Source organism: Genypterus blacodes, unplaced genomic scaffold (genome assembly GCF_046128005.1).
Source record: "Genypterus blacodes isolate CSIRO-AG114 ecotype Tasmania unplaced genomic scaffold, CSIRO-AGI_Gbla_v1 ptg000067l_1, whole genome shotgun sequence".
NCBI classification, from domain to species: Eukaryota; Metazoa; Chordata; class Actinopteri; order Ophidiiformes; family Ophidiidae; genus Genypterus; species Genypterus blacodes.
The window spans coordinates 10,517,981-10,541,603 of NW_027466879.1; the positions used below are offsets into that span (position 1 = coordinate 10,517,981).

At 43.0% G+C, this 23,623-nt stretch overlaps 1 protein-coding gene across 1 annotated transcript in view; it reads right to left on the reverse strand.

Moving 5' to 3' along the window:
• Positions 1-20,850, reverse strand: part of adamts18 (ADAM metallopeptidase with thrombospondin type 1 motif, 18) — a 46,306-nt gene extending 25,456 nt beyond the window's left edge. Inside the window, exons 1-12 of the mRNA XM_076155315.1 lie at positions 20,513-20,850; positions 20,149-20,230; positions 18,524-18,837; positions 7,757-8,027; positions 6,998-7,212; positions 6,542-6,625; positions 6,193-6,352; positions 4,761-4,866; positions 3,710-3,847; positions 3,387-3,540; positions 2,018-2,113; positions 1,278-1,426 (exon numbers count right to left, since the gene is read on the reverse strand). Coding sequence (XP_076011430.1) covers positions 1,278-1,426; positions 2,018-2,113; positions 3,387-3,540; positions 3,710-3,847; positions 4,761-4,866; positions 6,193-6,352; positions 6,542-6,625; positions 6,998-7,212; positions 7,757-8,027; positions 18,524-18,837; positions 20,149-20,230; positions 20,513-20,614 — 1,871 coding nt within the window. The 5' untranslated portion in view covers positions 20,615-20,850. The remainder of the gene's footprint in view (positions 1-1,277; positions 1,427-2,017; positions 2,114-3,386; positions 3,541-3,709; positions 3,848-4,760; positions 4,867-6,192; positions 6,353-6,541; positions 6,626-6,997; positions 7,213-7,756; positions 8,028-18,523; positions 18,838-20,148; positions 20,231-20,512) is intronic.
• Between the last annotated feature and the right edge of the window lie 2,773 nt (positions 20,851-23,623).

Here is a 23,623-nt window from a genome sequence, read left to right on the forward strand (position 1 = left end):
TGTGTGTGTGTGTGTGTGTGTGTGTGTGTGTGTGTGTGTGTGTGTGTGTAAACACTGACATGACAGTGCTATTGCTCCTTTAGTGGATGTACACGCCATTATGATACCTTACAATATTATTATTACTGGATACAGCACTACAATTTTGCAGGGGTTGTTTTCAGGCAATATTCTGGGAAGAAGTAAAAAACTTTTGCAAAATTATCAAATATCAACTGAGAACACTTTTAAATGTTTCCACCATCCCTGTTGTGATTTACAGTGGATAGGAAATTGCTAGTGTAAACACAAGCTTTTCAAGAGGATCCCTATCATTATTCTAAGCAACACAAATATAATTAAACCCTGAACAACAACAAAACTTATTCAACACACACATGTAATTGTAACATAATGTCAGTCTTCAAGAGCTGCAAATCAGATGAAAGGACCGACTTAAGGCAAATGGAATAGACATACAACGGTACACTGTGAGGGCAAAAATGATAATGGAAATTAACCTTTACCCTGCAGCCATCCTCCCAATGCTGTATTCAAGATTAAAGCAAAGTGTTGCAGGAGCTGGCAAACAACTGCAGACCCACTGAGTCGTCACATAGCACTGTGACAGCACAAACGGAATCTAGTCACATGTTTATGTGAAATGTAGGTCTAAATCTAATAAAACTGCCAATTGCTGCAGGGAATAAAAACTTGTGCCTGTCTGTAATGAAACACAACATTAAAATGGAGAATACCTCACGTGCGCGTAGGACATGTACAGACAAAGATATGTACTGAGGGATCTGTGTCTGCAGAATTATGTAGAATTATGTCGGCGTGAGTGAGCAGCAACAGAGGACATTTTCTGACTGTTTTGGCAGGTTTCACACAAAGAGCATGCTATTAGGAGGTTTGGCTTGTCTGGAGCATAGAGAGAGATAGTCTGTCTGTCTGGACTGTCAGCCTGACTGATGAGAGCGTTTATCAGTTGTGTGTGTGTGTGTGTGTGTGTGTGTGTGTGTGTGTGTGTGTGTGTGTGTGTGTGTGTGTGTGTGTGTGTGTGTGTGTGTGTGCGTGTGTGTGTGCGTGTGCGTGTGTGTGCTGACAGCTACCTGGCAGACAGAACTTTCAGGTGCTCAGAGAGGAAAGATTAGGGGACATGCAGCCTTCAAGAATACCGCTCTGGCCCAAAATGCACCTCAGAGTTTAACTGTGACAGCACCAACATGGAAATAGCTATCACAATAAGGTGAAGAAGAGGGCCGCATTTTGTGTGTGTGTGTGTGTTTGTATACCTTGGGCTGGTGCAGGAGCGCTCCCTGTACATGACCCCTCCTCCGCAGGTTCTGGAGCAGTCAGACCACTCGGACCATCCTGACCATTGTCCGTGGACCGCCTTCGGGCCATGCTCCCCATATTTCACACACTGACCCCTCCGACACCACTGGAATAACGCAGAGAGGAAGGGTATGACAGAAATGAAAGGATGCAAAAAATGTGTTCTCTTATCATTACTGGAGTGCAGGCTCAGTGTCTTGCTCAGCTGAGTTTCCTGGTTTGGACAAATGCCTGATACCACACCTGGACCAACCAACCAGGCTTTCTAGCTGCAGCCAAAGAAAACACACACACGCGCACACACACGCCGTTTAACAACCCACCCGGGCCAATTCAAAGCCAAACCCTGCACACAGTGCTGCCTCCCTCTCAAATATCACTTTTCAATATGTGAAGACCCAGAGTAGTCCGTGTGTGTCCATGTGGAACATTTGCTTTGCACTAAAGCAGGGATGGAACCTTTACTATATTAAAATTTTACATTGCGAGTTATGTAAATTGTTATTTTAAATTTTCTGATTAAAAGCATCACGTTTCATCTAGGTTTTTAATACAGTAATTATGTATGTTCATATGTTTAAGTTAGATTTTTCCCATCTAATGTGTTTCCACATTTGCATGCACTGCAGTGACCACATGTCCATATATCACTAAATATAAACTGATGCTATTGCATCAATTTGAAACTCTTCCTCACCATGTCCGGACCACAGTTTGTTCCCTCTGCTGCAGGCATGAACTTGGTCTCACAGCGGTGGCCTGCGCGGTGACACCACAGTGATTTGCAAATGTCCTGTTAAACACACGCAAAGGATGAGATCACTTATGTGCAGTCATAAAACATTTCGACCTTGGACAATGCTGTGAGACATTAAAATAGATAAATATGGCTCAAGTTAATGAAAACGGAAAGAGAAATGAAGAGTGAAACGACACATTTGATTAATAAAAACAAAAGAAACAGCGAAAATGAGACACAACGTTGAATAAGTGATAAAAAATAACAGAAAATGACAATAAAAAAGAAATTAGAAATGAAACTAACTAATTTTTACTCTTTGCGAACCCAAACCCTTGCTTCTTTCCTGGGCCACCACCATTTTGTCAATAGGCCTCCAACTCCCTATCAAAGCCTTGTTCTACACGGCAATAATATCAAATCTGTTTACAGTATATCTTTAATAAAAACCTGACTATAACCGTGTGGGTCATTAAGCCACACACTCCATGGACAGGAGGCAGAACCTGGCAACCGGCCCAGCTACAACTGGCAAAGGAGAGCGAGAGGAAGTGGAGGGGAGAAAGAGGGTGTGTGAGTCCCCACGCTGATCAACTTCTCTGACGCCACACTGGTTGACAGCCATACCAGTGTACTGCAAATCAACTATATATGACCCCCAACAAGTACAAAAAAACAAGAGAAGAAAAACGTGAAAGGCAGCCACAAATCCAATGTTTTTCAGTGTGTAAGTTCATTTGCCACCCACTGACTCGCACACAAGTCTCAGTGATGTAGATGTTGTATTTGATCTTCAATTAGAGAAACACAGGAGGGATTTAGGGAGGTTGTGAACAGCCAAAGCTATGTCATTTATGCTAATCTGACATATATACGATTGGCAATGTCGATTTCCCACCAATTAAAGCCTCCAAGGGATAGACCCCAATGTACTTTAAACAGCATTTAGATGTAAATCAGCAGCACACTGAATGCACCTAAAGGCTTATATGAAGACTATGAGGTTTGGGGATCACGCTGCTGGGTGAAGGGGATTTATTCACTTGATGGAATGCATTTAGCGGAAGGTCAAATGTGGGGGGGGGTTTGGCCAGAAAACAGGCAGCCACACAAAGATCATGCAAATTAATAAAGTCCCAGTTAAGCAGTGACATCATTAGTGGTCTACAGAATGCATGTCTTGCCCCCAATGTGATCAAGGGCCTCCATTTCATTACTGGACCGATAAAGGCTCATCCAGTGGGGTTTGGTGTTGGAAAAGTGTACAACCCATTTAAAAACATAGTCATAGCAAAGCTTTAAATAATGTGCATTGAAAATATCTCACCTTCACAAAATCAAGTCTGCAAAGTTTGGCCTTGGAGCCAAATTGCCACTTGCACTGCGTGTCTCCATCGTAGAGCTGTCCCGGAAGTTGCTCGGGGTACTTATACTGACCGATCTGCTTGGGCTCATCCACCAGACAGGATGCCTGGGCTGTTCTGGTGAACACAGCAAACCACCCATGTCAGTCAAGGACAAAGCAACAGCCGCAAGGCAAATTGAACCGAGTGTGTGTGTGTGTGTGTGTGTGTGTGTGTGTGTGTGTGTGTGTGTGTGTGTGTGTGTGTGTGTGTGTGTGTGTGTGTGTAGTGTCGGGGCGAGGCTAACCCAAGGAATCTGCTGAGGTACTGTCGACTGCAGGTGGACCAGGAGAAGACGCCGTTGTTTCCAGCCAAAGTGGGAGACATAATGTTCCCCTCTGCCTTGCGACAGGGATTCCCCTCGCCGTCATGGATCATCCCAAAACTGGAGATGACACGGAGAGACAAATGAGGCTGTTTGTGAATATAACGAGAGAAGAAATCAGGACGCATCTTATTACATACGTCACAGTGATAGAACTTAAGCTTGCTCATCTCACCCTGTTGCACTATTTATCTTATTTGTTTTAAAATTACATTGTGGAAGGAAATGCAACTTAAGCTGTGAGCGATCACAAGCTTTACTCTGCAAATCAAACTGGACAGGGCTAAAGCTACTCTGCATTAATAATCACCGTGTCATATGTTCAGCTCAGGTCCTTTTTAATTGCTGATTAATAGTTTCTGACCTCCACTGACCGACTCAACTGGGAACGCATCCTCTTTAGTTCGCTATATGGATTTAGAAACCACAGATTAGAGATGCTTTGACATATAGCGGCTGGGTGAGTTCAGAAAAACAGCTTGTTCCAGGTTTGTGTTGAGAAGGTGCCAAACAGACAAGACATTTTTCTACAAATGAAATCTACAAATATCATAAACGGCCTCCTATCTCACTGGAAACGTTCAAACAATAACACTGAGCCATGGAGCCTCTGGCAGTATCCATTATTCTCTCATAAACTGTCATGGAGAGGATGAAGTAGTGCTCGAATTTAACGCTTCTATTCCACAGTGTCTTTTTTCTTTAAGCCAAACCACATTTATTTCCTTTAATATAGATTCATTACGTCCAAACACAAATCTGACACAGCTTCATCTGTTTTAAGTCTTTGTCGTTCAGATGTAAGGGTGATTTATATGAAGGTGCACAGAATTACAGCTGAAGAAACACCAGAGCAATTTAGTCTAATTTCAATGGAGGAATTTGTGATTTTTTCATTGTTAGATTGGATTGCTGTCATCACCAAACATGACTAATTAAGGTCGACACGATGCAGATTTTGGCTGTAACATACTTGTGTCCAGACTCGTGAGCAATAGTGAAAGCCAAGCCCAGGCCTGTGTCCTCATTGATGGTGCAGCTCCTGTACTTACTGCACATGCCACTGATGGGGGCAAAACCTGTAGACACAGAGGGAGAAGGTTTGAGGTGTTAAGGATTCGGGCTAACTACAACAAAAAACAAATTTTAGAGCACACTTTAATCAATGCCTCATCACTGTCTCTCTATTTCCACAGTGAACTTCAAATCTCTGTCTCTCTCTCCCTCTATGCCGCATCTGCATCTGCCCAATCCTCTCACAGATCTGGCTGCCATTAAATGCCTGTCACATGTGCAGTTGTGCACACATGCATGCATGGCAGGGGGATTTCACACCAGCTGCAGAGCGCTACCTCAAAAGCCCCGGCCTACTTATCCAACGGCTGTTCTTGGACTGTGATAAGCTCATGCTCTGATAGTCTCATGCTCATGATGGACTTGGTAGCACTGGGAGAAACGTGATAAATCCAAGGTCTTAGTTTTAACTGATAAGTAATTGTTTTTCCTAGTGTCCTGGAAATAGAGAGCCAAAGAAATGCTGGAAACAGCAGCTATTGTCCACTGCAATGCTTTTGACGAATGTCTAGCATTTGAAGAGTCAGGAGGTTAACAATTCACAATACTGACAGTATTTGGGTTAGACATAATTTGTGTTGTCCTTCTCAAAAACAACAACTCTCCTTCTCTGCCTCATCTCAGTCTGTTTACATGCAAGTTCAATTTTCAGTTTTGATTGTATTACAATTAAAGCAATAAATCATATTTTCCTACAACAAAAGCTCATTTTGTACAAGCCTGGTCAGGATCCATGGGTTTGCAATTGGCGTGGGTAATCTGCGCCTGCATTACCTCAACTGGCACATTTCATAAGTTGATTAAGGTTTGAAGAGCAGTTTTACTTCATTTTGACTTTACTCCCTTTAGTCTTATGACATTTACATTTGTGTGGGAGAGATTTCAGTACCCTTTTCACTGCTGGACAAAATTGTATATATACTCCTGGGACACTGTGTTAAAGCCTTGGTTTGTGACATTTTGTAAATAATAATATGTACATTTGAGTTGCGGTGACAAATTAAAGCTTTTCTGCTCTTACGATGCCTGTGCCTGTCACAATGCTGTCATTGCCTGCTGTGATGCTCACACATTTGCTAGAGTCGCAGCTGCAGCAAAAACAGGTATTGCGTCCCGAAACTGTCAACTCTGCTAATGTCTACCTGCATAAAGCATTTATGCCATGCAGGTTGTCTAGGTTGTCAGGACTGCACCAACCTCCCACATCCATTTGTCATGACGGCCAATCGATCAAACTCTGCACAACCTATACTATCCACTTCTGCAGCCTGCGCGGAAAAAACAGGAAGCCCGGCATTGGACTGTTTCTTGTTATCTGAGTTGTATCTTACCCAGTGTGTCACAGGGCTCGTTCTTCCAGGAGCAGATGTCTAGGCCGGTGAGGAGAACAGCGTGGTCATGCCGTTTACCGCCTTTCCCCACCAGACCCGACTGCCACTGACAGAAGCTGTTTAGAGACTGGTCTGCGTGGTGACTTATGGTTAGGCCAAGCTAGGGGCCAGGAGAGAAAGACAATAAAGGGATAAATGTGTGGGTGAACATATGACTGACCGATGGATAAATGGAAGTATCAGTGAGGAAACGCATCAAAGAATGAATATCCGAATAGGAAAAATTACAATTGGAATGAATAGAAGTAATGTGAATATAAACACAGGCTTAGGCTCTGAATCCACTCACAGGGTCCTGGTCCAGTAATAACAAGCTGACCACCACAATGTTAATATCTGTCCCAATGGTGCCATCTTTAAAAAGACTGGATACCTGTAAAGAAAGCAGATTTCGCAATGGTTGAAAATGTACCAAATATTCAATTCACTTTCCTCCCCACTTCCGTCCCACTGAGAAATACAAACGCTTGGCCTTGGATATGTCTGGTGAGTGGCCAATTTGGTTAGTAAATCACCCAAGAGTCCCTTCAGTACATCTAACATCTAACAGTACATCTTATCCAGAGAAATATGTAGAGGCAGAAAATGCTCCACTTACTGCAGCTAAATAATTTATATTCCTGGGTGAAGGACAAGATCTTAGAGGCAGTAAAATATGTCTGACCCCAAAATGGTCAGGTTCAGCTAAGTAAGACAGAGTGATTGAACAGCGTCTTTTATTGTTGCACGCATCCTCTAGGCTCACCATGTTCATGACAGTGAGGACGTAAGTGGTGACGTTGTCCCTGCCATGTTTCTCCAGCATCTTCTTGTCTGCCACCACCAGGGTCTCTACATTCAGAGCCCCTACTCTGTTGGAGTTGATGGGGGATCGCTTGGTCCTTCCTGCCGCCTCTTCCCCTGGCATCTCAAACTCGTCCGGCATGATGAAACGGTCCTCAACAGGGGGTTTGGGAGCATCTACATAAGCGAAAAAATAAAGGACGGAAGGGAGGAGAGAGACCATGAGGGAGAGACAAAGGCAGAGATTCAAAACGGGCTTGGGAATTAGGGTCAAATGAATGAACTATCTTTTTCCTGTCTCGTGCCAGGTGATAAGAGCACGAGCTTGGGTGTTGAAAGGCAGGAAATTCACTCCCCGCGCTGCTTCCTAACTCTCAACACTAGGAAGGGAAGATTAAAGTGTGAACTGGCATGAGGCCTGAACGGCAACAGGCTCTTTTGGCCTATTATAATGGATCAAGTACACTCCAACACTAAACATCTCTAACGCATATGTCAGTAAGCTTCAATAGGGTTAAGACTATAAACTTAAAGGAACATTAGCAAGCAATTTGGCATGAAAATGGTTTGTAAATTAAACAAATTATGATTAACTACAGCCTGAAAGTAATCAAGAGAATACATTACTGGGAGACAAAACTGTGGTTTTAAAGTAAATAACAAAACGTCACGGTATTTTCTCAGTTGTTCAAGTATGACAAAATAAGGTTCCCTTACATACATTGCTTGCGGCGTCCGCAGAAGTGTTGCCTCTGTAGCTTCCCATGCTGATAGTCATGGTGGTGATTGTCATGAGGGTATGGATTGTCACTTCTAGAAGAATGGTGGCTTGATAGGTTGTCAGATCTCCCGTGGACAACGTGTTCAGCTGAGCGTTTGTAGATTACATGTGGGTGATGGCCATCGGGGGAGCTGTAGTTGTGCTGTGCCGCCAAATGCTGTGGCAGCGGAGTAATTAAATACTCCTCCTCCGAAAGTCGAATGAAACCTGACTGAAAACATACATACAACAGACATGAGGAATGAGTGAAGACAAGCGGAACAAGACTGATGCATCAATCGTGAACATTTCGATTTGATTAATCAAAACACTGTGTACATTATAAAACATTCACATGGACAAAAGTTATCAATCTACAGCCAAAACAAAGGTGAACTACACCAGTGCTGCTTTTGTTCAGCTGGTCATGTTTGTTTGACAGGCGGATGTGCACTATCACATACACCTTGCAATAAAGGGATACTCCCTGCAATTTCAGCCAATATAAATCTCCCCCATCACATATCATTTAAGTTGTCTCTTTGCCATCTGGTTGGAGTCTGGGTTAAACCATCTACTGCAGCATTTATCCATTCATGGCAGCTTTTTCCTCTTTGGGGTCATTAGGGTGGAAAGTAGAGACACACCCTTGACAGGTCCCCTGACAGGTCACCAGTCCATCACTGGGCTGTCACAGACACTCACACTAATTCCTAGGTGTAATTTAGACTCTCCGGGTCACAAGAGCCACATGTCTTGGACCCAAAAGTCCTTTGGGGAAACCACATAAGAGGCCAAGTTATGATGCTTATTGAAAGAACAATTTTCCACTCATGGGTGACAAGACAAACAGTTTTTAACAGTAATTGATTTATCTGAAGATCAGTGATTAGCCAAGATAGATCATTGGGTTTTCACAAGATTGAGTTATTTAAATTCCTTTGAAATGTAATAACTTGAAATATCCATTCAACGGAATTGGTATCTTCAATCAATATTGTGTGTTCTGACATTTGAAAACAGGGCCGTTTTTGACACTAGATGTCCTTCAGTTATCTTGTGAACTTTTTTACTGGCCCAGTACAGAACGCTGAGGCCACACCGTAGTGTCATGTTGTCATATACCGCCTGTGTCCTTAAACACAAGCCATCATTGTATGTGTCTCCACTGCAGTCGAAAAAGAACAGGATGAATGCACAGATCCAAAATATTCCAGCCTTGATTGGGAGCAGGGCCAACTGTGACTCCGTCCTTAAGTGAACTGTGTTGTCATCATAAACTGATTGGATCAACATGTGTGATCCTGCAGGCAACTGAAAATGGCATGTGTAAAGGTTTAGATTTAGTTTCTTCTACATTCACGCTCTGTTGCTTCTTAAAGACAGAACCCATAACATCTCCTCAAATACACCCTAAGTTGTGCAATCTCTATCAGTACACTTATTCAGGCAATACGTTTTCAATTATCATGCAAAAACCATAACCAAATTGAGACTGGCTGACGTTGGAAGCTCACTTACATATGAGCAATAAATTAAGCAAATTAACTAAATCTAATTACAATGTTCATCAGAGCAATATCAATCATCAGATCAATAAATCTATTGAATAACAAACTATTTAACTATATGACGATCTTTGTACTTCAGAAATTTAGTGCCTGGCTCTTTGTGAGCTATGGCTTCCACCTCATTATACCCCACTGTCTTTTTCTAAGATCCAGAACTCAAAAAGAGCAAAGACAAAATAGACAGAAACCAGTGATGTACGTAGTGCAGGGTTGAGGCAATGCATTGCGATGAATAAAAAGAAAGGCAAACCAATTACAAAAGGCGGTGGAAGGGGAAGAGAGGGAGAGAGAGACTTTGCTTTAATCAGATCAACTATACAACTGAAGGTTTGGCCAGCATCGGTGTAATGACTTACTGAAAGTTCACACTCAAAGGTGAAGTCCCTACGGACAGCACTAGGGGGCTGTCAAGAACGGGAGTGACATTAGCTGCCCTCTGAACTTGAATACTGAACCGTAAACTTTCGGTCTAACCTTGGGATACGACCTTTGATACCCAACATTATTGTGCAATGACTCATACACACACAGAAACACACTTACATGCATAAGGCTCCATTCAAAAGAACATACACAGACCCAATGACCCTAGGCCATTCCATGTGTAGGATCTACTTCCCCTGACGCCCCAGTTGAACTGACCCACTCACCCAGACTAGCAGGTGGCAAAATAAACAAGAGCCATGACAATAGGGAAGCCATAGCCAGGCGCTTGTTGTGAAAACCATGCCTGGATACATGGCAGGCTGCCATCATCAGCCAGCTAAACAACCTGTCAGACTTGCATCCATCCATCCATCCATGGTCTAATGTCAGGGGTTTGATCTCCAACACCTCTATTTCACTCAAAATAACCTTCAAACACATGCTGTACATACTTTACAGTGACCTGGTTCAGCAATATCACACTGACAGGTTTAGCCTGCGCTCACAAGGTGGAAATAAATTAGATCACGGTTTGTCTTCTCACACTTAACACAGATCAAATGAATGAAACCAATAATGCCTGCATTGTGTTAAGTTATATTGGTGCCAGGGCTGAGGTATTGTGCATGTTGGTTCACATTCATGGCTCACTGGCACCTGTAAATGAGAACAGAGTTGTTATCAGGCCACATATTAGTATATAACAAGTCAAAACATTTCCAGAGACAAATCTCTTTCTCCTTTGGCACTAAATCAAACACATTGATTCTAAAAGACTTGGGATGAAATGATTACAACATCCGAGAATAGATGGATAGATAGGATTGGAATTCAAAACAGAGCTTGAAGGGGTCAAAGGAGGTGTCTCCTATCAACACACACCGCTGTCAAGTCTCATTTGCTCATCGTTTCATCTATCATTAGGTTTGGTGTTTATCACAGTATATCACCAGATCTGACCCGCAAAAATGTACATCTCGTCACATACACCTCTTTTAAACATTAAGTGCACTGGACGATTATTTCACCTGTTTCCCCATTTTGTTCTTAAACATTAACAATTGGTGTGTAAAGTGAAACTGTGGCTCATAGTTACAAAACCTCTGAGATTTATCACCAAACTGCAGCTCTGGTTTAACGCCGGTTTCACATATTATCTACACAGTAGCCATGTCTTAGGCGCTCCCTTCTCATTTGGCTTCAGCTGTCTAAATATACAATTATATTCAATTTAGTCATTATAAATGATAAAAAAATATTATACAGCTGAAACACTGATGAGCTATATAGAGTTTCACAGTGTTTAACAGGCAGACAGAGGCCAGCTGTGGCACTGATATGGGCAGACTGCTGGTAAGCTCTTCACATTAACACTTGTAAGACTTGTGAAAATTAAAGGGAAATACACTCTCTGGTAAACACTACTTTACTTTGCGCCCACGTTTATATGCAGACATCTCTACCAGTAACACTCTTCCAAAATCAACTTCCGCATAGACACATTACGGATCCAGGTCACAGCAACTTAGTAAAAATTCTATTTTCTTCATCGGAAAAAACTAGGTACAAATTTACTTGTGTTTTGGCCTTAGTGCTTCCACTTTTGATGTGGCTCCCTCAGCTCTTCGCCTACAACAACTTAACTATTCCTATCCAAGCACGTCTGTCTCTTTGGTAACTTGATGATTTAGAGGCAAAGGGGGGCAGCCTCATTACTTTGTCTCTGTTTAAACCCCAGCTTCTTTTAAGGTTTCCTACCATGATATTATAAGGCAAATGAGTAAGTGCTTACATGCTGTTAAAGACTAGGGCCAAGCGCCGAGAAGCCCCAAGCCGGTGATTACTGAGCTCTAAAGCACATCTGCACTCCAGCACAGCACAGCATAGAACCACATGAACACAGTGTGTGGAGAGGGGAAAAAATACAAGACCAGAGGCCCCTAAGGCATCTAACTTATTCAATAGAATCACATCTGAATAATTACAGTTTGCCAAAGTTAATTATGTGTCTTCAGAATGGGGGAAAATAGTAAGAGAAGATGGTAATTTGGGATTTTGGATTAGAAGAAGACGGCACCAAAAATCCAAAATTACCTCTTCTCTTCGCATCCTTGGATTAAAGCAAAACCTTGGTAAAACATTTCCTCCATTGACTTCAGATGAATGTTTTTAGCACTGCTCCATACTGAATGGCACCATTCAAACAAGTATGTCAGGGTGGTTGAGCTACAGCCGAGACATTTACAATCACCCATTAGTGTTCGAACATCCAGATAATCTACTTGATGTACTACTTATTAGGACCACCAAGTGTCAATAGCCTGAGGTCTTGGAGTCCCTGTTTGGCCTCACTAATTGTCTTTGAACAACCTTCTGACAACCTATGAGCACGTCTGCTGAACAAAGCAGAGGTGGGTACTTACACACTCACACACAAAGAGTGAAACTGATGGTGTAGGGTGAGTCTTTTGTCAGTCTCAGCCTTTGGGCATGGTCCCACTCGTTATCCTGTGTCGACACAGCAGGGAACAGGAGGACTACTCCCACACCAGCCCATACAGATGGAAATGTCCTCCTTCAAAGTGCCATTAATTGCACTCTTACTGGGTTAATAACTCGTCAATTTTCCAGCAAGGTCGTCCACAGCTGTCAGCAATATGGCCCCCAGGGTCGAGAAGGTGGAGGAGGCAGAAATGGGAAGTTTGCTATCTCTGTCTGTCTGTCACACCCTCTGGCACAGAGGAGGTGAATGGACTGGAGGTTGTTAGGGAAACAAAAATATTCATTTGAAGAAAAAAGGAAAATCTTTTCCCAAAGCTCGGGGGAAAGAAAATTAAAATACCAGGCCTGACACACATTTACATTTTACATGGACTGTGATCTCTACCTGAGTTGCGCCCGGAGCAACAGTTTGAACACAAAGTCCATCCATTAACCAATCAAAAATTCTTTAAATCAAAGCCAGTCTGACAGCAGTGTTCCATGGATCCCCCATTATACAGACTACAGACCAGATCGGACCTGGTAAATTAAGACCAAATATAGATAGAAAGATAGATTTTCTTTATTGATCCCAAACTGGGAAATTGTGAAATATATCCCAATTACAACTTAAGCTAAAAACTAGACATATCAGGTTTATAAACAAAAATAAAGACAATGAAGCCCACACTGTCCAGCAGTTTGAAATGAGCTTCAAGCACAACAACGCCTGTCAGACTTTGCAGTACACTGGATGCTGCATCTGTACGTAACTGACAGGGGGTTAGATCGAGCAACCTTCTCACTCTGATTCTTCATTCTCTGCACATCACTCCACACTTGTTACCATTTTTAGTACGCTGAAGAGACAACCGTCATTTCAGTGAACTCTGTTGCTGCTGCATCTGTACATGCAAATTGTAATTCTGCCTTTAGGGCCCAGATGTTGAAGTATACATGGTCAAATGTACTTGTTGAACATTAAGCTATCCATCCATCATTCCTTCACTTTTCCGTTGCTACTGTCCTAGCTTAGATAGAATCAATTACAAACAAAACAAACATAATATATAGAATATAAAGTATATAACAAATTTAAAACTCTACGGTCCCTACTGCACTGTAAGCCTTGTGAGTTTGCACCAGGGAATACGGTACAGTGGTGACAATACTGGGTCAGACAATGATGTATGTGTTCTGTTTGTACAAGTTGCAGCATACACTTGACGACTTCAACACTGGCCATTAGTCTTGTGTGAGAAAGACCTTGCACAGACCACAAAGGCCAGATATGCGCACACATTCACACACATGCACCCAGACTGTGTTTTTTCTCTCCCTTTCACACACATAACATCCCACACCCATGCTGAGAGCCTGACCCCCCTCTCCTGCTGGCATCTAACAGTGGGCACTACATCACTGTCAGCATCCAGACCACCAGGGAACAGCTCCGGGCCACTCTCCTCTTGTAGCGCCAAGCTCTGAGCTCCTCTCTGGCCCAGCCCAGTCCCTGAATTATGGCCGAGGCAGAGAGGCGTATTGTTACGGGGAGACATTCCAATTTGTCGGCCTTTACAGAAAAAGGACAGGTACAAATGGCCCAAGAGATGGCTGGAAATCGGTCATTCTAGTGTCATTTTAAACCTGGGGGATTTGGAGCACACGGCTGTATGCGCTACGCACAGCACTTGCAGTCTCTTTTCACAGCCCACCAGACGGATAATCATACTGAATATTACCTCAATCCACAAGAAGTTCGATGGGATTACACACCTCATGTATGCCTTGTTCTCATGTCGTTTACACACACTCTTTTCTCCCGATATTTGCATGAACAGTTTCAGCTGTTTGGCAGAAAAACTTCAAAATCATCAATTATTGCTGAAATACACATACAGTGTTACAAAACAATGAAAGAAACCCTTCAATGAAATGAATTTGATGCCAGCAACAGTTTTGCAAGGGAGGAGACTTATTCTCCCATATTCACAGGGTCATGACTTCTCCGGCCACAGGGCCCTCCAGAAGACACAGTGCATCCAATATCAATAGCAGGGCTCGGAAAATGAGCAAATATCCTTTTCACACTGAAAGAGGCCCTGTGACTATTGCCTGATTAAAACAGTCAGGGGTCGTAGCTTGTTGTCTCATCAGAAGAAGCTAATAACGGAGCCGCTGGTGGTTGCGATAACACACGGCACCGTGTCAACGACCGCCATCAGACACCAGGCTGGTTTCCTGCTGGGCTGAGAATGAATGGGACACGAGGACACAAAAATGAGGTGTGTATTGACACTTTCCCTTGTGTTTTCTCTCACACACACGCCAGGGCCCAAACAAAGTCTTATACCTGCAGGGTGCTTTGTCATTCAGTGAACTCCTACATTCATCCATTATCCATGCAGCCATTGAGTCTCATCACCTTAGCAAGGCATATGCCACAGTTTAACCATTTGCAATGCACATCATTCCTACGCTGGCTGGAGCTCCATACAATTTACACTTTTTGCTAAGCATTCAAATTATTGGGAGCCCAAAAGGATTAAAGTGGTGTTACCATAGAGATGTAAGCAGGAGCAATTTACCACCACAGGAAAAGGGCATATTTTGACACTAGACACAATGCTGATTATTATCGTCTTTTGAAAGCCAACTGTTACATTACAAAGCTTTTTTATACCAACCTGCTGTGTTGAGGACTTTGCAAGCACTGGTGGAAAAGAACATATAAGGCCATGAAGTTCACTGAGGTGGTCACTCCTGAACCCAAGGTCTCAGTTTCCAAAGAGACCAACCTGTCTTTGACCTGGCCAGCGGGGGCTCAGGAAAGGTCACAGTAAGGGTCACGGTCAGTCAGCCAGCCTGGCGCGGGACAAATCCATCACACTTTTCAGTGTGAATATACCAGTTACATAACTGTGCACAAAAATAACAGCCATTCAGTCATAGCCTAAGATGAAGTTTCGGTGAGGTATGATAAAGCAACCATAAGTATGTCCTCATCACGGCACAAGAACTCACTGTCATAATCCTGAATACTAGTAGATACAATAGAATACTGTGCATAAAAATGATATCAAGACAAAAATCACAGTTATGCAACCTGAAATCTGTGACAATCCATAGCCATGTTTATTTGCCTATTTGTCTCTCCGTTCTGCAATAATTCAAAGAACTGTCACAAAATTCAGATTTACATTGCGGGCGTACATGGTCGAACAACTCGAATTCCGAAACTTGAACTGGTGAAGTCCTGACGGTGCAGGAGACCGATGTGCCCTCATCACCCCAGAGAGACTGATCCTATCCTTGGAAGCGGCTGGGACGACGGGACAGTAAATCACATCTCCTACCCCGCATTCACGCGAGTGGCGAGCAGCTCTGAACTTGCACTACATGGTAAGAACCTGAGAGAGAGACCCAATTTGACACCCCGCAGCCCCTCCCCCACGCCACGGCAGAGAGGATTGGGGTCAACCAGCACTCCGGATGAGAAAACCTCAAAAGAAAAAAAAGGAACCCCCCCCCTCTCTTTCATCTGAAGTCATCGGTCCTTACAAATCAGAGACAATTACGTTTGCAGTGGCATCCTTTCAGACTTCTTTGCAAAAGCGAGACTTAATTTCTCACAAACACACCAGCATGGAGCATTGTGAGGACACAGGCTGAGTAATTAAAAGACAGCAAATAACACCATGTGCAATTATTCAGGATTTGCAGGAGAAAATCCCTCTTTGCCAGCGATCCCTCCATCCTGCCCTGCACTTAATACCATCTTGCCCTGCTCTTCATTTAAACACAATCCCACTTCCATCTGCTTGCTCAGAGCCAGACTGAATATATAAAGAAAAAAACATAACTGTCCCAGATTTAGCCCAGCGGTGCGACAGTGTTGACACGAAGACACCAGCCTGCGACCTGAATTCAGACAGTTTGGTTTTCCTTTCCTTCTTCTTTTTGGTCAACGAGGTTAGGAGAATTGCTGCTTTTATTGTGGCGAGCAAGATGAGAAGCTTAAGGAGTCGCTCTCCTTTTCTCTCTTCATTCTCCTCTTTTTGCACTTTATTTATTCGCCAAAGCCCAAACAGAGTCTATCTGTCAAGGTCTCTATGAGGAGACCATCCAACCTTTCTCAGACAAAGAATTCACCTTATTCTTACAGATGTCCCTCTCTTCTTCTCTTTCATGACTTCTTCTTCCCGAACATTCCTTTGAACCCCACTTTAATCTCTTTCTGAACCTCATCTATCTGTCCTTTTTGTAGTTTCTCTGGCATTCTCTCTCCCTCTCTCTCTCTCTCGGGCTGCCACTTCCTTAGATTGTAGACTGGAGGGATAAGGCAGGCATGAATAGCCATTCTCCATTTGTACTTAATCCAAAGATTCTGCTCAGGACAAGATGAAAAGCAGGGGTTAACTGCTTCGTTGTAACAAGTCTCACAGCAGCCAACCAACCACATACACACAAATAAGCTGGTAAGAGAAATACCTACGGAGGGTCCCAGTGGTACACTCTAATCCTATATAGTGTAATTCAGCTGCGTGACGTTGCCAGCCAACATAATTTCCCATGAAATACCACAATGTGCCAATTGCAGACCCAACAGCTAACACACTAGCTGTGTATATAAACTTGACGTATTAGTCATAAATCATACCAACTGAGCGTCCAGCATTTTTTCATGAGCAGCTCCTCCCTTTCCTCTCTGCATTGCATCATGGGACAATATCGTCAGGACCACGTTCAAAAATAGGCTGAGTTTTTATATTTTCACAGTATAGCACCTTTGCAGTGTAATGAATCTTGACCACACTGTTTAATCTAAAGTAAAAATGCAGTTAAACCATTGAATGCACATTTAGATCCCTCTAGATTAATTTCATTCATTTCCCATTTGTTCCTTTAATGGCATAGCTTCCCTTACATATTGTCCACCTGCTATATTAAAATGCATTTAATAGGCAGTGTGAATATTCATCCAGAATGCCCTGTGGTCATACTCAGAGAGGAGGAAGAAGAAAAAAAGTACGCAAAAGCCGACAAGGACTAAAAATAGATCAAAGCGCTTGTCTCACAGCCCATTGAAATGCAATCTTGACCCGTACGCATTGTGTTCTCGCAGCGCTTTTAAGAGAGCGGGTCAGCAGTGTTGTATTGTGAGTGCGAGCTAGCCTAATGAAAGGGACAATATGAAGATTAGCAGTGCCAGCTAGGCAGCTCAAACTTCACCCTGGCTTTAATTGCTGCGAACAAGAGGAGATGTAGAGGCAGGGCAAACAGAGGACAAAGGAGCGGGGCAAGCACAAGAAGGAGGAGGCAGGAGGAGGTATGAAGGCCGGGCTCAAGCTAGATGATAAATGGAGGTATGGCTTTTATGGAGGTGTAGTGTGTCCATCTGGTCCTATCTGGTGTGGGATGTGTCAAGGAATGCATGTGTGCTGGTGTGCAAGATGGTCCGTGCACCTCATAAACCACAAAAATGACAGCAGAGGATCATCTAATTACAGAGTCTTTGTGGCTTTGAGGAAAAAATGCCCGTATCTTAAATGTAAGGAGTTCAAATCAATGGGAAGCCAAGAAGTGAGGTGTTACGGGCCCCATTGGTCCACGAACTGGACCAATCTCTTTCTGCAGACTTGTCTTCGTGTCCGTACGATTACACCCAATGAGAGTGTTCACAGGAATCACGTTGCGAGGTTGAATTTAAAGCCATATGTGGAGCAGAGTCTTCCTCAGGCCTGTGATCAATATGCGTAGTGTGTTTGTCATGTGTGCTGGCTCTACAATAAACAGTCAAACAGAGTTATGGCTTTTGTTTCGTGTGATTTACCATAAAAACACGACAGCAGGGTATTGTTTCTCTTCTCTCCTGATCTACGCCGATTATGCTTTCATTTTCTCTCCTTTCTTGCTCCTCCAAATGTTCAAAGAAGAGTTTGACAAAGGACAAGAAAGTGATGCTTACACTCTTGGGCCATGACATCATTTTGCTTTGTATCCATAATAATCCCAAAGACGGAGGTGCACAGACAATGATGTGTCAAAACAATATGCTCCTTAGAGGCCAGAGGAGCATTACGAACATGAAGGTATGAAGCAGAAGCAGAAGTGGAGCCCACAAGCCCACAAGAGTTCTATTGGCTCTTTGTGAAAGGATGGAATATACTGTTAAACGAGTCTAACCAGAACTTCCATTAAAAAAAAACAACAGATCTCAATCCAAACTTAGACAAAAAAAGATTCTTACCAGGCCAGAACACGTTGATATGGCTGCAGAGGAGGCCGACAGGTTCCGAACATATCCCTGATACAGGCAGCTGTGAAACCCTGTGTCTCCCATCGTTGTGGTAATGCCCTCTGACCCCAACGTCTGCACAGTGAAGCCCGGGCCGACCACAGAGGACGGCTGCAGGTCCAGGAGCATGTCCTGCCCAAACGCAGAGAGTCTGTAGTGCAGAGACGGAGAGAGGGATCTTCTGCTGCGATGCCCTCGCCTGGATACGTCGTGGGTCAGGTAACCCCCATCAGCGTCCACCTCCACCGGGGTTACAAACACATAATCTAAGGAAAGGAAGACAGGTCAGATGGTAACTTCAACCCTTTATCGTCTATCAATTGAGGTTGATATTTTCTATATCGCAGGTGTGAATGTTTAGCAGGTTGTCAGAATTTCAAGGTGCATGAAGAATACTTATTTGTTCACAAGTCTCTACAGGAAACAAACGTGATCAAAAGAGTTTGTGCACAGGTAAAAGGTTCATAGCTCAGCTGTTGGTCAGAGTCATATGGATCACAGATGGGTCTTTTTGACAGAAGCCATAACTTCAACATCTTACAGTACTTCCATGCATGTCAGATATGGTATGATACTCCAGATCCAGAGGCTGTAAATACAAGATGTCTTGATTTTATGCAGTTGTTATGGCGTTCCAGCCTTTTTACAATGCTTAAAGCGTTTTTTTGATCATTAACTTGTGTGTGTGTTTCTATTCTGTGTGACGTTTTTGGTTTTACTCTAGTACTGTCAACTGTATCGTCTTCTACTTTTAGCTCAGTGATGCATTTTAAATGTTTTCATTTTCGAGTTTTGGAGGGAAGAGATCTCAGAATTTAGTTTAGATGAGCACGTGCAGTCATCTTCAAACTAATTTCAGAGCATGAAAACCCCCAAATGGTGACATCGCTTTTCCACATCCAAATATAAGGATTTTTACCATTTCATGCCAGAATTAACATTATGTTAGTAACTTTCACAGGCAAAACATATTGACTTATCATCACGTAGGATTGTAACCGCAGGGCTTTTGCTTGTTAGGTATCAATTGTTTACTTCATGCACTGCACAAACCTATAAATCACTTTCTTCCTGTACTCCAGTGTTCCTCACCTCCGTGCAGTAAATCACAGCATGTAAATCATCTCAACTGGCTTCCACATTTTTTTCTGCAGAACAAAGCAGGCTGGGAGGGAATCCCTCTGTTTGCACTGCACTCATTGGCTGTGCCTCCATGTGCTTCCAGCACATAATCAAGACTTAAATAGGGGTTTCCAAACTTTTACATAGCTTCAGACATTTAACATCATTTTGAGAATTCTTTGCAAAGAGGAGGAAGAAGGAGATTCAAGCTGTTGTGTATAACTTCAGATAGTGTAAAGAAAAAAGAAAAAGGGGGGGGGGGATATAAAGTGTGCAGCACAAACAGTCATCATCATTCATTTCCACTGTGAAATTAAAATACAGTGCATCCAATTGGTGCTCTCAACACCACAGTTTCCCTCACTTTACCACCATTCTTCCATCTACAGCCCTGGAATCGTGCCAGCTGGGTGCAACATCAACATGCTGTACATACATGCAAGAAAAACACTCACCATGATTTAATCCGTGGCTGTTGTAGGAAGAATAACTGGCCGAAGCAGCATGGGAGGAGTGTGAACAGTAAATATGCAGCGTCTGCAAAAAAAGAAAGCGTAAATAAATGGACAGGTAGCAACAGGTTGCAGCACTGGGAGGTGTGGGAGCGACAAAGTGATAAATGGAGTCCCGCTGTTCACTAAAGTGTCACTTCAACACATGCATGTGCTTAATTTAGGGTGACACTAGGCTCTTTGTCACCCCCACAGCAATACACACCACTTTGTTATTATGAATGACATCAGACAACACACGAATGCTCGATTTCTTGCAAACTATACTAGTGCGAGTGTATGTGTGTGAACCAATTTTGCCGCATGCCTTGATGATATTCCAGGACAGGAGGGTGGACAGCAGCTTGACTGAGGTGCAGCCGACCAGCGGGATGGGTAAAGTCCATAACAGAAGAAAAACACAATCCATGATGATGTCAAAGCTTCACATCTCCTCCGTTACCTCCTCAACGAGCGCAAAAGTGCTAATAAGCTACGGTGGCGCATGTTTGGGTTTGCGCGCATTGCTCTGTGGTGCTGTTTTCTGTGCTGGTTTTCAAGTAGTGAAGGAGCTGCTGCCTGCTGCTGCGCTCTGGCATGTGTGTGTGTGTTAGTGAGAGTGTGTGTGTGTATGTGTGTGTGTGGAGCAGCAGGTAGCGGAGCGGGGATCACCCGGTGGAGCGCTGACTGGGCACTCTGCGCTCCGTCACTGTGCGGCTTCTGGATGAAAGCGCGAGTCACCGGCCCGCAGCCAATCAGCGCGCAGCATCATTTACCAGATGAAAGAAGAAGAAAGAGCCTCATCTGCGGGCAGCCGGCCAAGCGCTGATGCCTTCACGTGTCCCCCGTAAATGTTCCTCTAGAGTGAAGATTGTGCTGAGCAGACGAACGGCTTGTCCAAAAACAAGTTAGGAAAGAAAAGTTTTTGAAGCAGTTAGAGGCACGGAGAGGAAAACACGTCAGCTACTTTTAAGTTCTTAGAAAAATAAAGCAAAACAATAGCTGAAAAGAAAAAATTTTACTTTGCAAACACAGATGTCCGATGATTTTATGGTTCAGATAATCAGTCAGTTATACTGGGTGTTCTGTTTCAACATAACGCAATTAAGTTAAGGATGTTTGACTGATATTACCCGGAATGCACTTTTAAAAGACAAGAACATGATACTTAACATTTGCAGTTAAACTCCTCAAATAGACTCAGACAGCAGTGTAACTACTCCCTTTCTTCTTCGGTGTGTTATGGCAAAATGTGTAGGGAGGTTACAAATGATCCCCACTTCTCAGTTAATAAAAATATACACATTGGTCAGATGGTGGCGCTCTTTCAGGTAATTTTCTTTAGTTGTGCTGCTTGTAAAAACATACACATTACAAAAACACACCAATTTAACTAATATAACTAATTCCAATACATCTAGATACATAGTTTCACACTGGTACAAAGTGCAGTGCTGTGAGTAAAATCTAATCTGTCAACATCAAGTATAACAATTAAATCTAATACGGCTGCAGTAGTATTTTTTTATGTTAACTGCAAGCAAGGACCCCGCAATTAGCTGGGCCATTAACCTCTAAAGTCTGTTATTTCTGACAGCATTTGGAGGCAGCATTACAGCTTTACTCAGGCCTTTCCAACAGCCAGTCAATTAAATGAGCCACTTTGGAGGCACATTGTTTCATTTGTGTTTAAATCTAGCCTCTTAAAGTGACAGATTGTGCACACTTCACTGGTTGGTAGAGTTAAAGCACGTGTGTAATCCTAATTGTTGTGAACAGGTGGTCCTGCCGTAGCTTTTCCATTCTGGTGGTTGGCCAACACCTGGAAAGGCTGCTGGAATTCACAGGCAGGCACACAGCTGAGGTGTAAAGCCTGCAGCTCGCAGACAATCACACTCAACCACGCATAATAAGGATCCTAAAAGTGCCTGCCAGCCTTTCTGTCAGGACTCAAAGTGCAGATCAAATAAAACATTACTTTAATGGTCATCAACATTCAAAATAATGACCAAAAAAAGTTTCCCCTGCGATATTGCTCCTATGATATTAGTACAAGAAGTGGAAGGAAGAACTCAACATTTGTCATGTAAGCACCATAAAAACTGAGGTATTCAAGTTTCAAAAGTACACACAATGACAAAAAAGTTTTTTTCTTCGGAAATTCAAGTTGCAAGTTTCAAGTTTCAAGTTTAGTTGTCATATGTGTAGTTCACACAGGGTTCACAACACAATGAAATGTTTATGATGAGGAGGGACCAGGTCGACTCAGCAGTAAAAGTGCAAAAAAAAAAAAAAAAAACAGAAAACAAAAGTATGACAACAATTTTTAAGTAAGAAAAATTATATACATCGTAAACAAAATAAGGTGCAATATGGTTCAAGACTTTTTCTTTCTTTTTTCAAAGAAGAAGAAATAAAGAAGTTATTCTCGAGATGATGTATAAAATGCATTAGGGCATGAGGAAAAAGTTTTGGCTGAGGTATCTGACAACAAATGCCTCAGAAATTTATGTTACCATTTAGGGTACACCTTTAGGGTACACCAGACAGAATCCTTTGATCCCGAGAACGATGTTTATAATGCAACCTGTAACACTAAAGCCTGTAGCTTGTGACACACCTTTGCTGGGGCAGAGATTTAACACAATGGGTGATAGTGGAAGGTCGGAGAAGGCTGAAGAACGGTCTCATTACATGGCTCTAGGGTGTGGGTCGGGGGGCCAACAGCCAACACTTGTGCAAAAGATTTACAGCTCCCAAACCAGATTTGGACTTTGAGAAAGATCTAGAAAGTCTCTCTGTCAAGTACAAGCAAATCAAGAAAAACTCTTTCTTTGCCTTGGCTCTCCACAAAGTTGAGCTATTGGGGAGGTGCATGATCACACTGAGGGAGAACGCTAAGTCGGCAACTTCTGAATGGGGCCCTTATAGAGCTTTCTAGTTGACGTTAAGGTGGAAGTGCAATTGTGGGGGCCTTGAACTTGGCCAAACTGTTAGGATAACTGAGTGATTTGAGGTTTCTGGGAACTTTCCCACATTGTACTGTGGCACCGTCATCTTCCCAGGGTGATGGACAGAAACATAAATGTCCTGTTCCATCAGTTTCAAGTGAAGGTCCCTGAGCTGCTGTTCATGTTTGACTCACCAGCAGACTACCAGAATATGCTGATGCTGACCTCCTATTTGTTTCCGTGTCAGGAAATACACAAAGTCAGGATCGGAAAAAAGGAAGAAGCTTTGGTCGAAGAGGCAATTTGGAGTGTGGCTGATGTGGTTCTTGCCCTTTGTTTCTAGCTATTTCTCCTCATGTGTTGATCTTTCAGCATGAATGCCTCTGTCTTTCTCTCTCTGAAAATTCTGTTTGTATTGTCGTTGGCGGTTACAGATGTTTTTAAATGTGAACAGAGTTGCACCCCAGCGCACCACAGCTCATTGCACT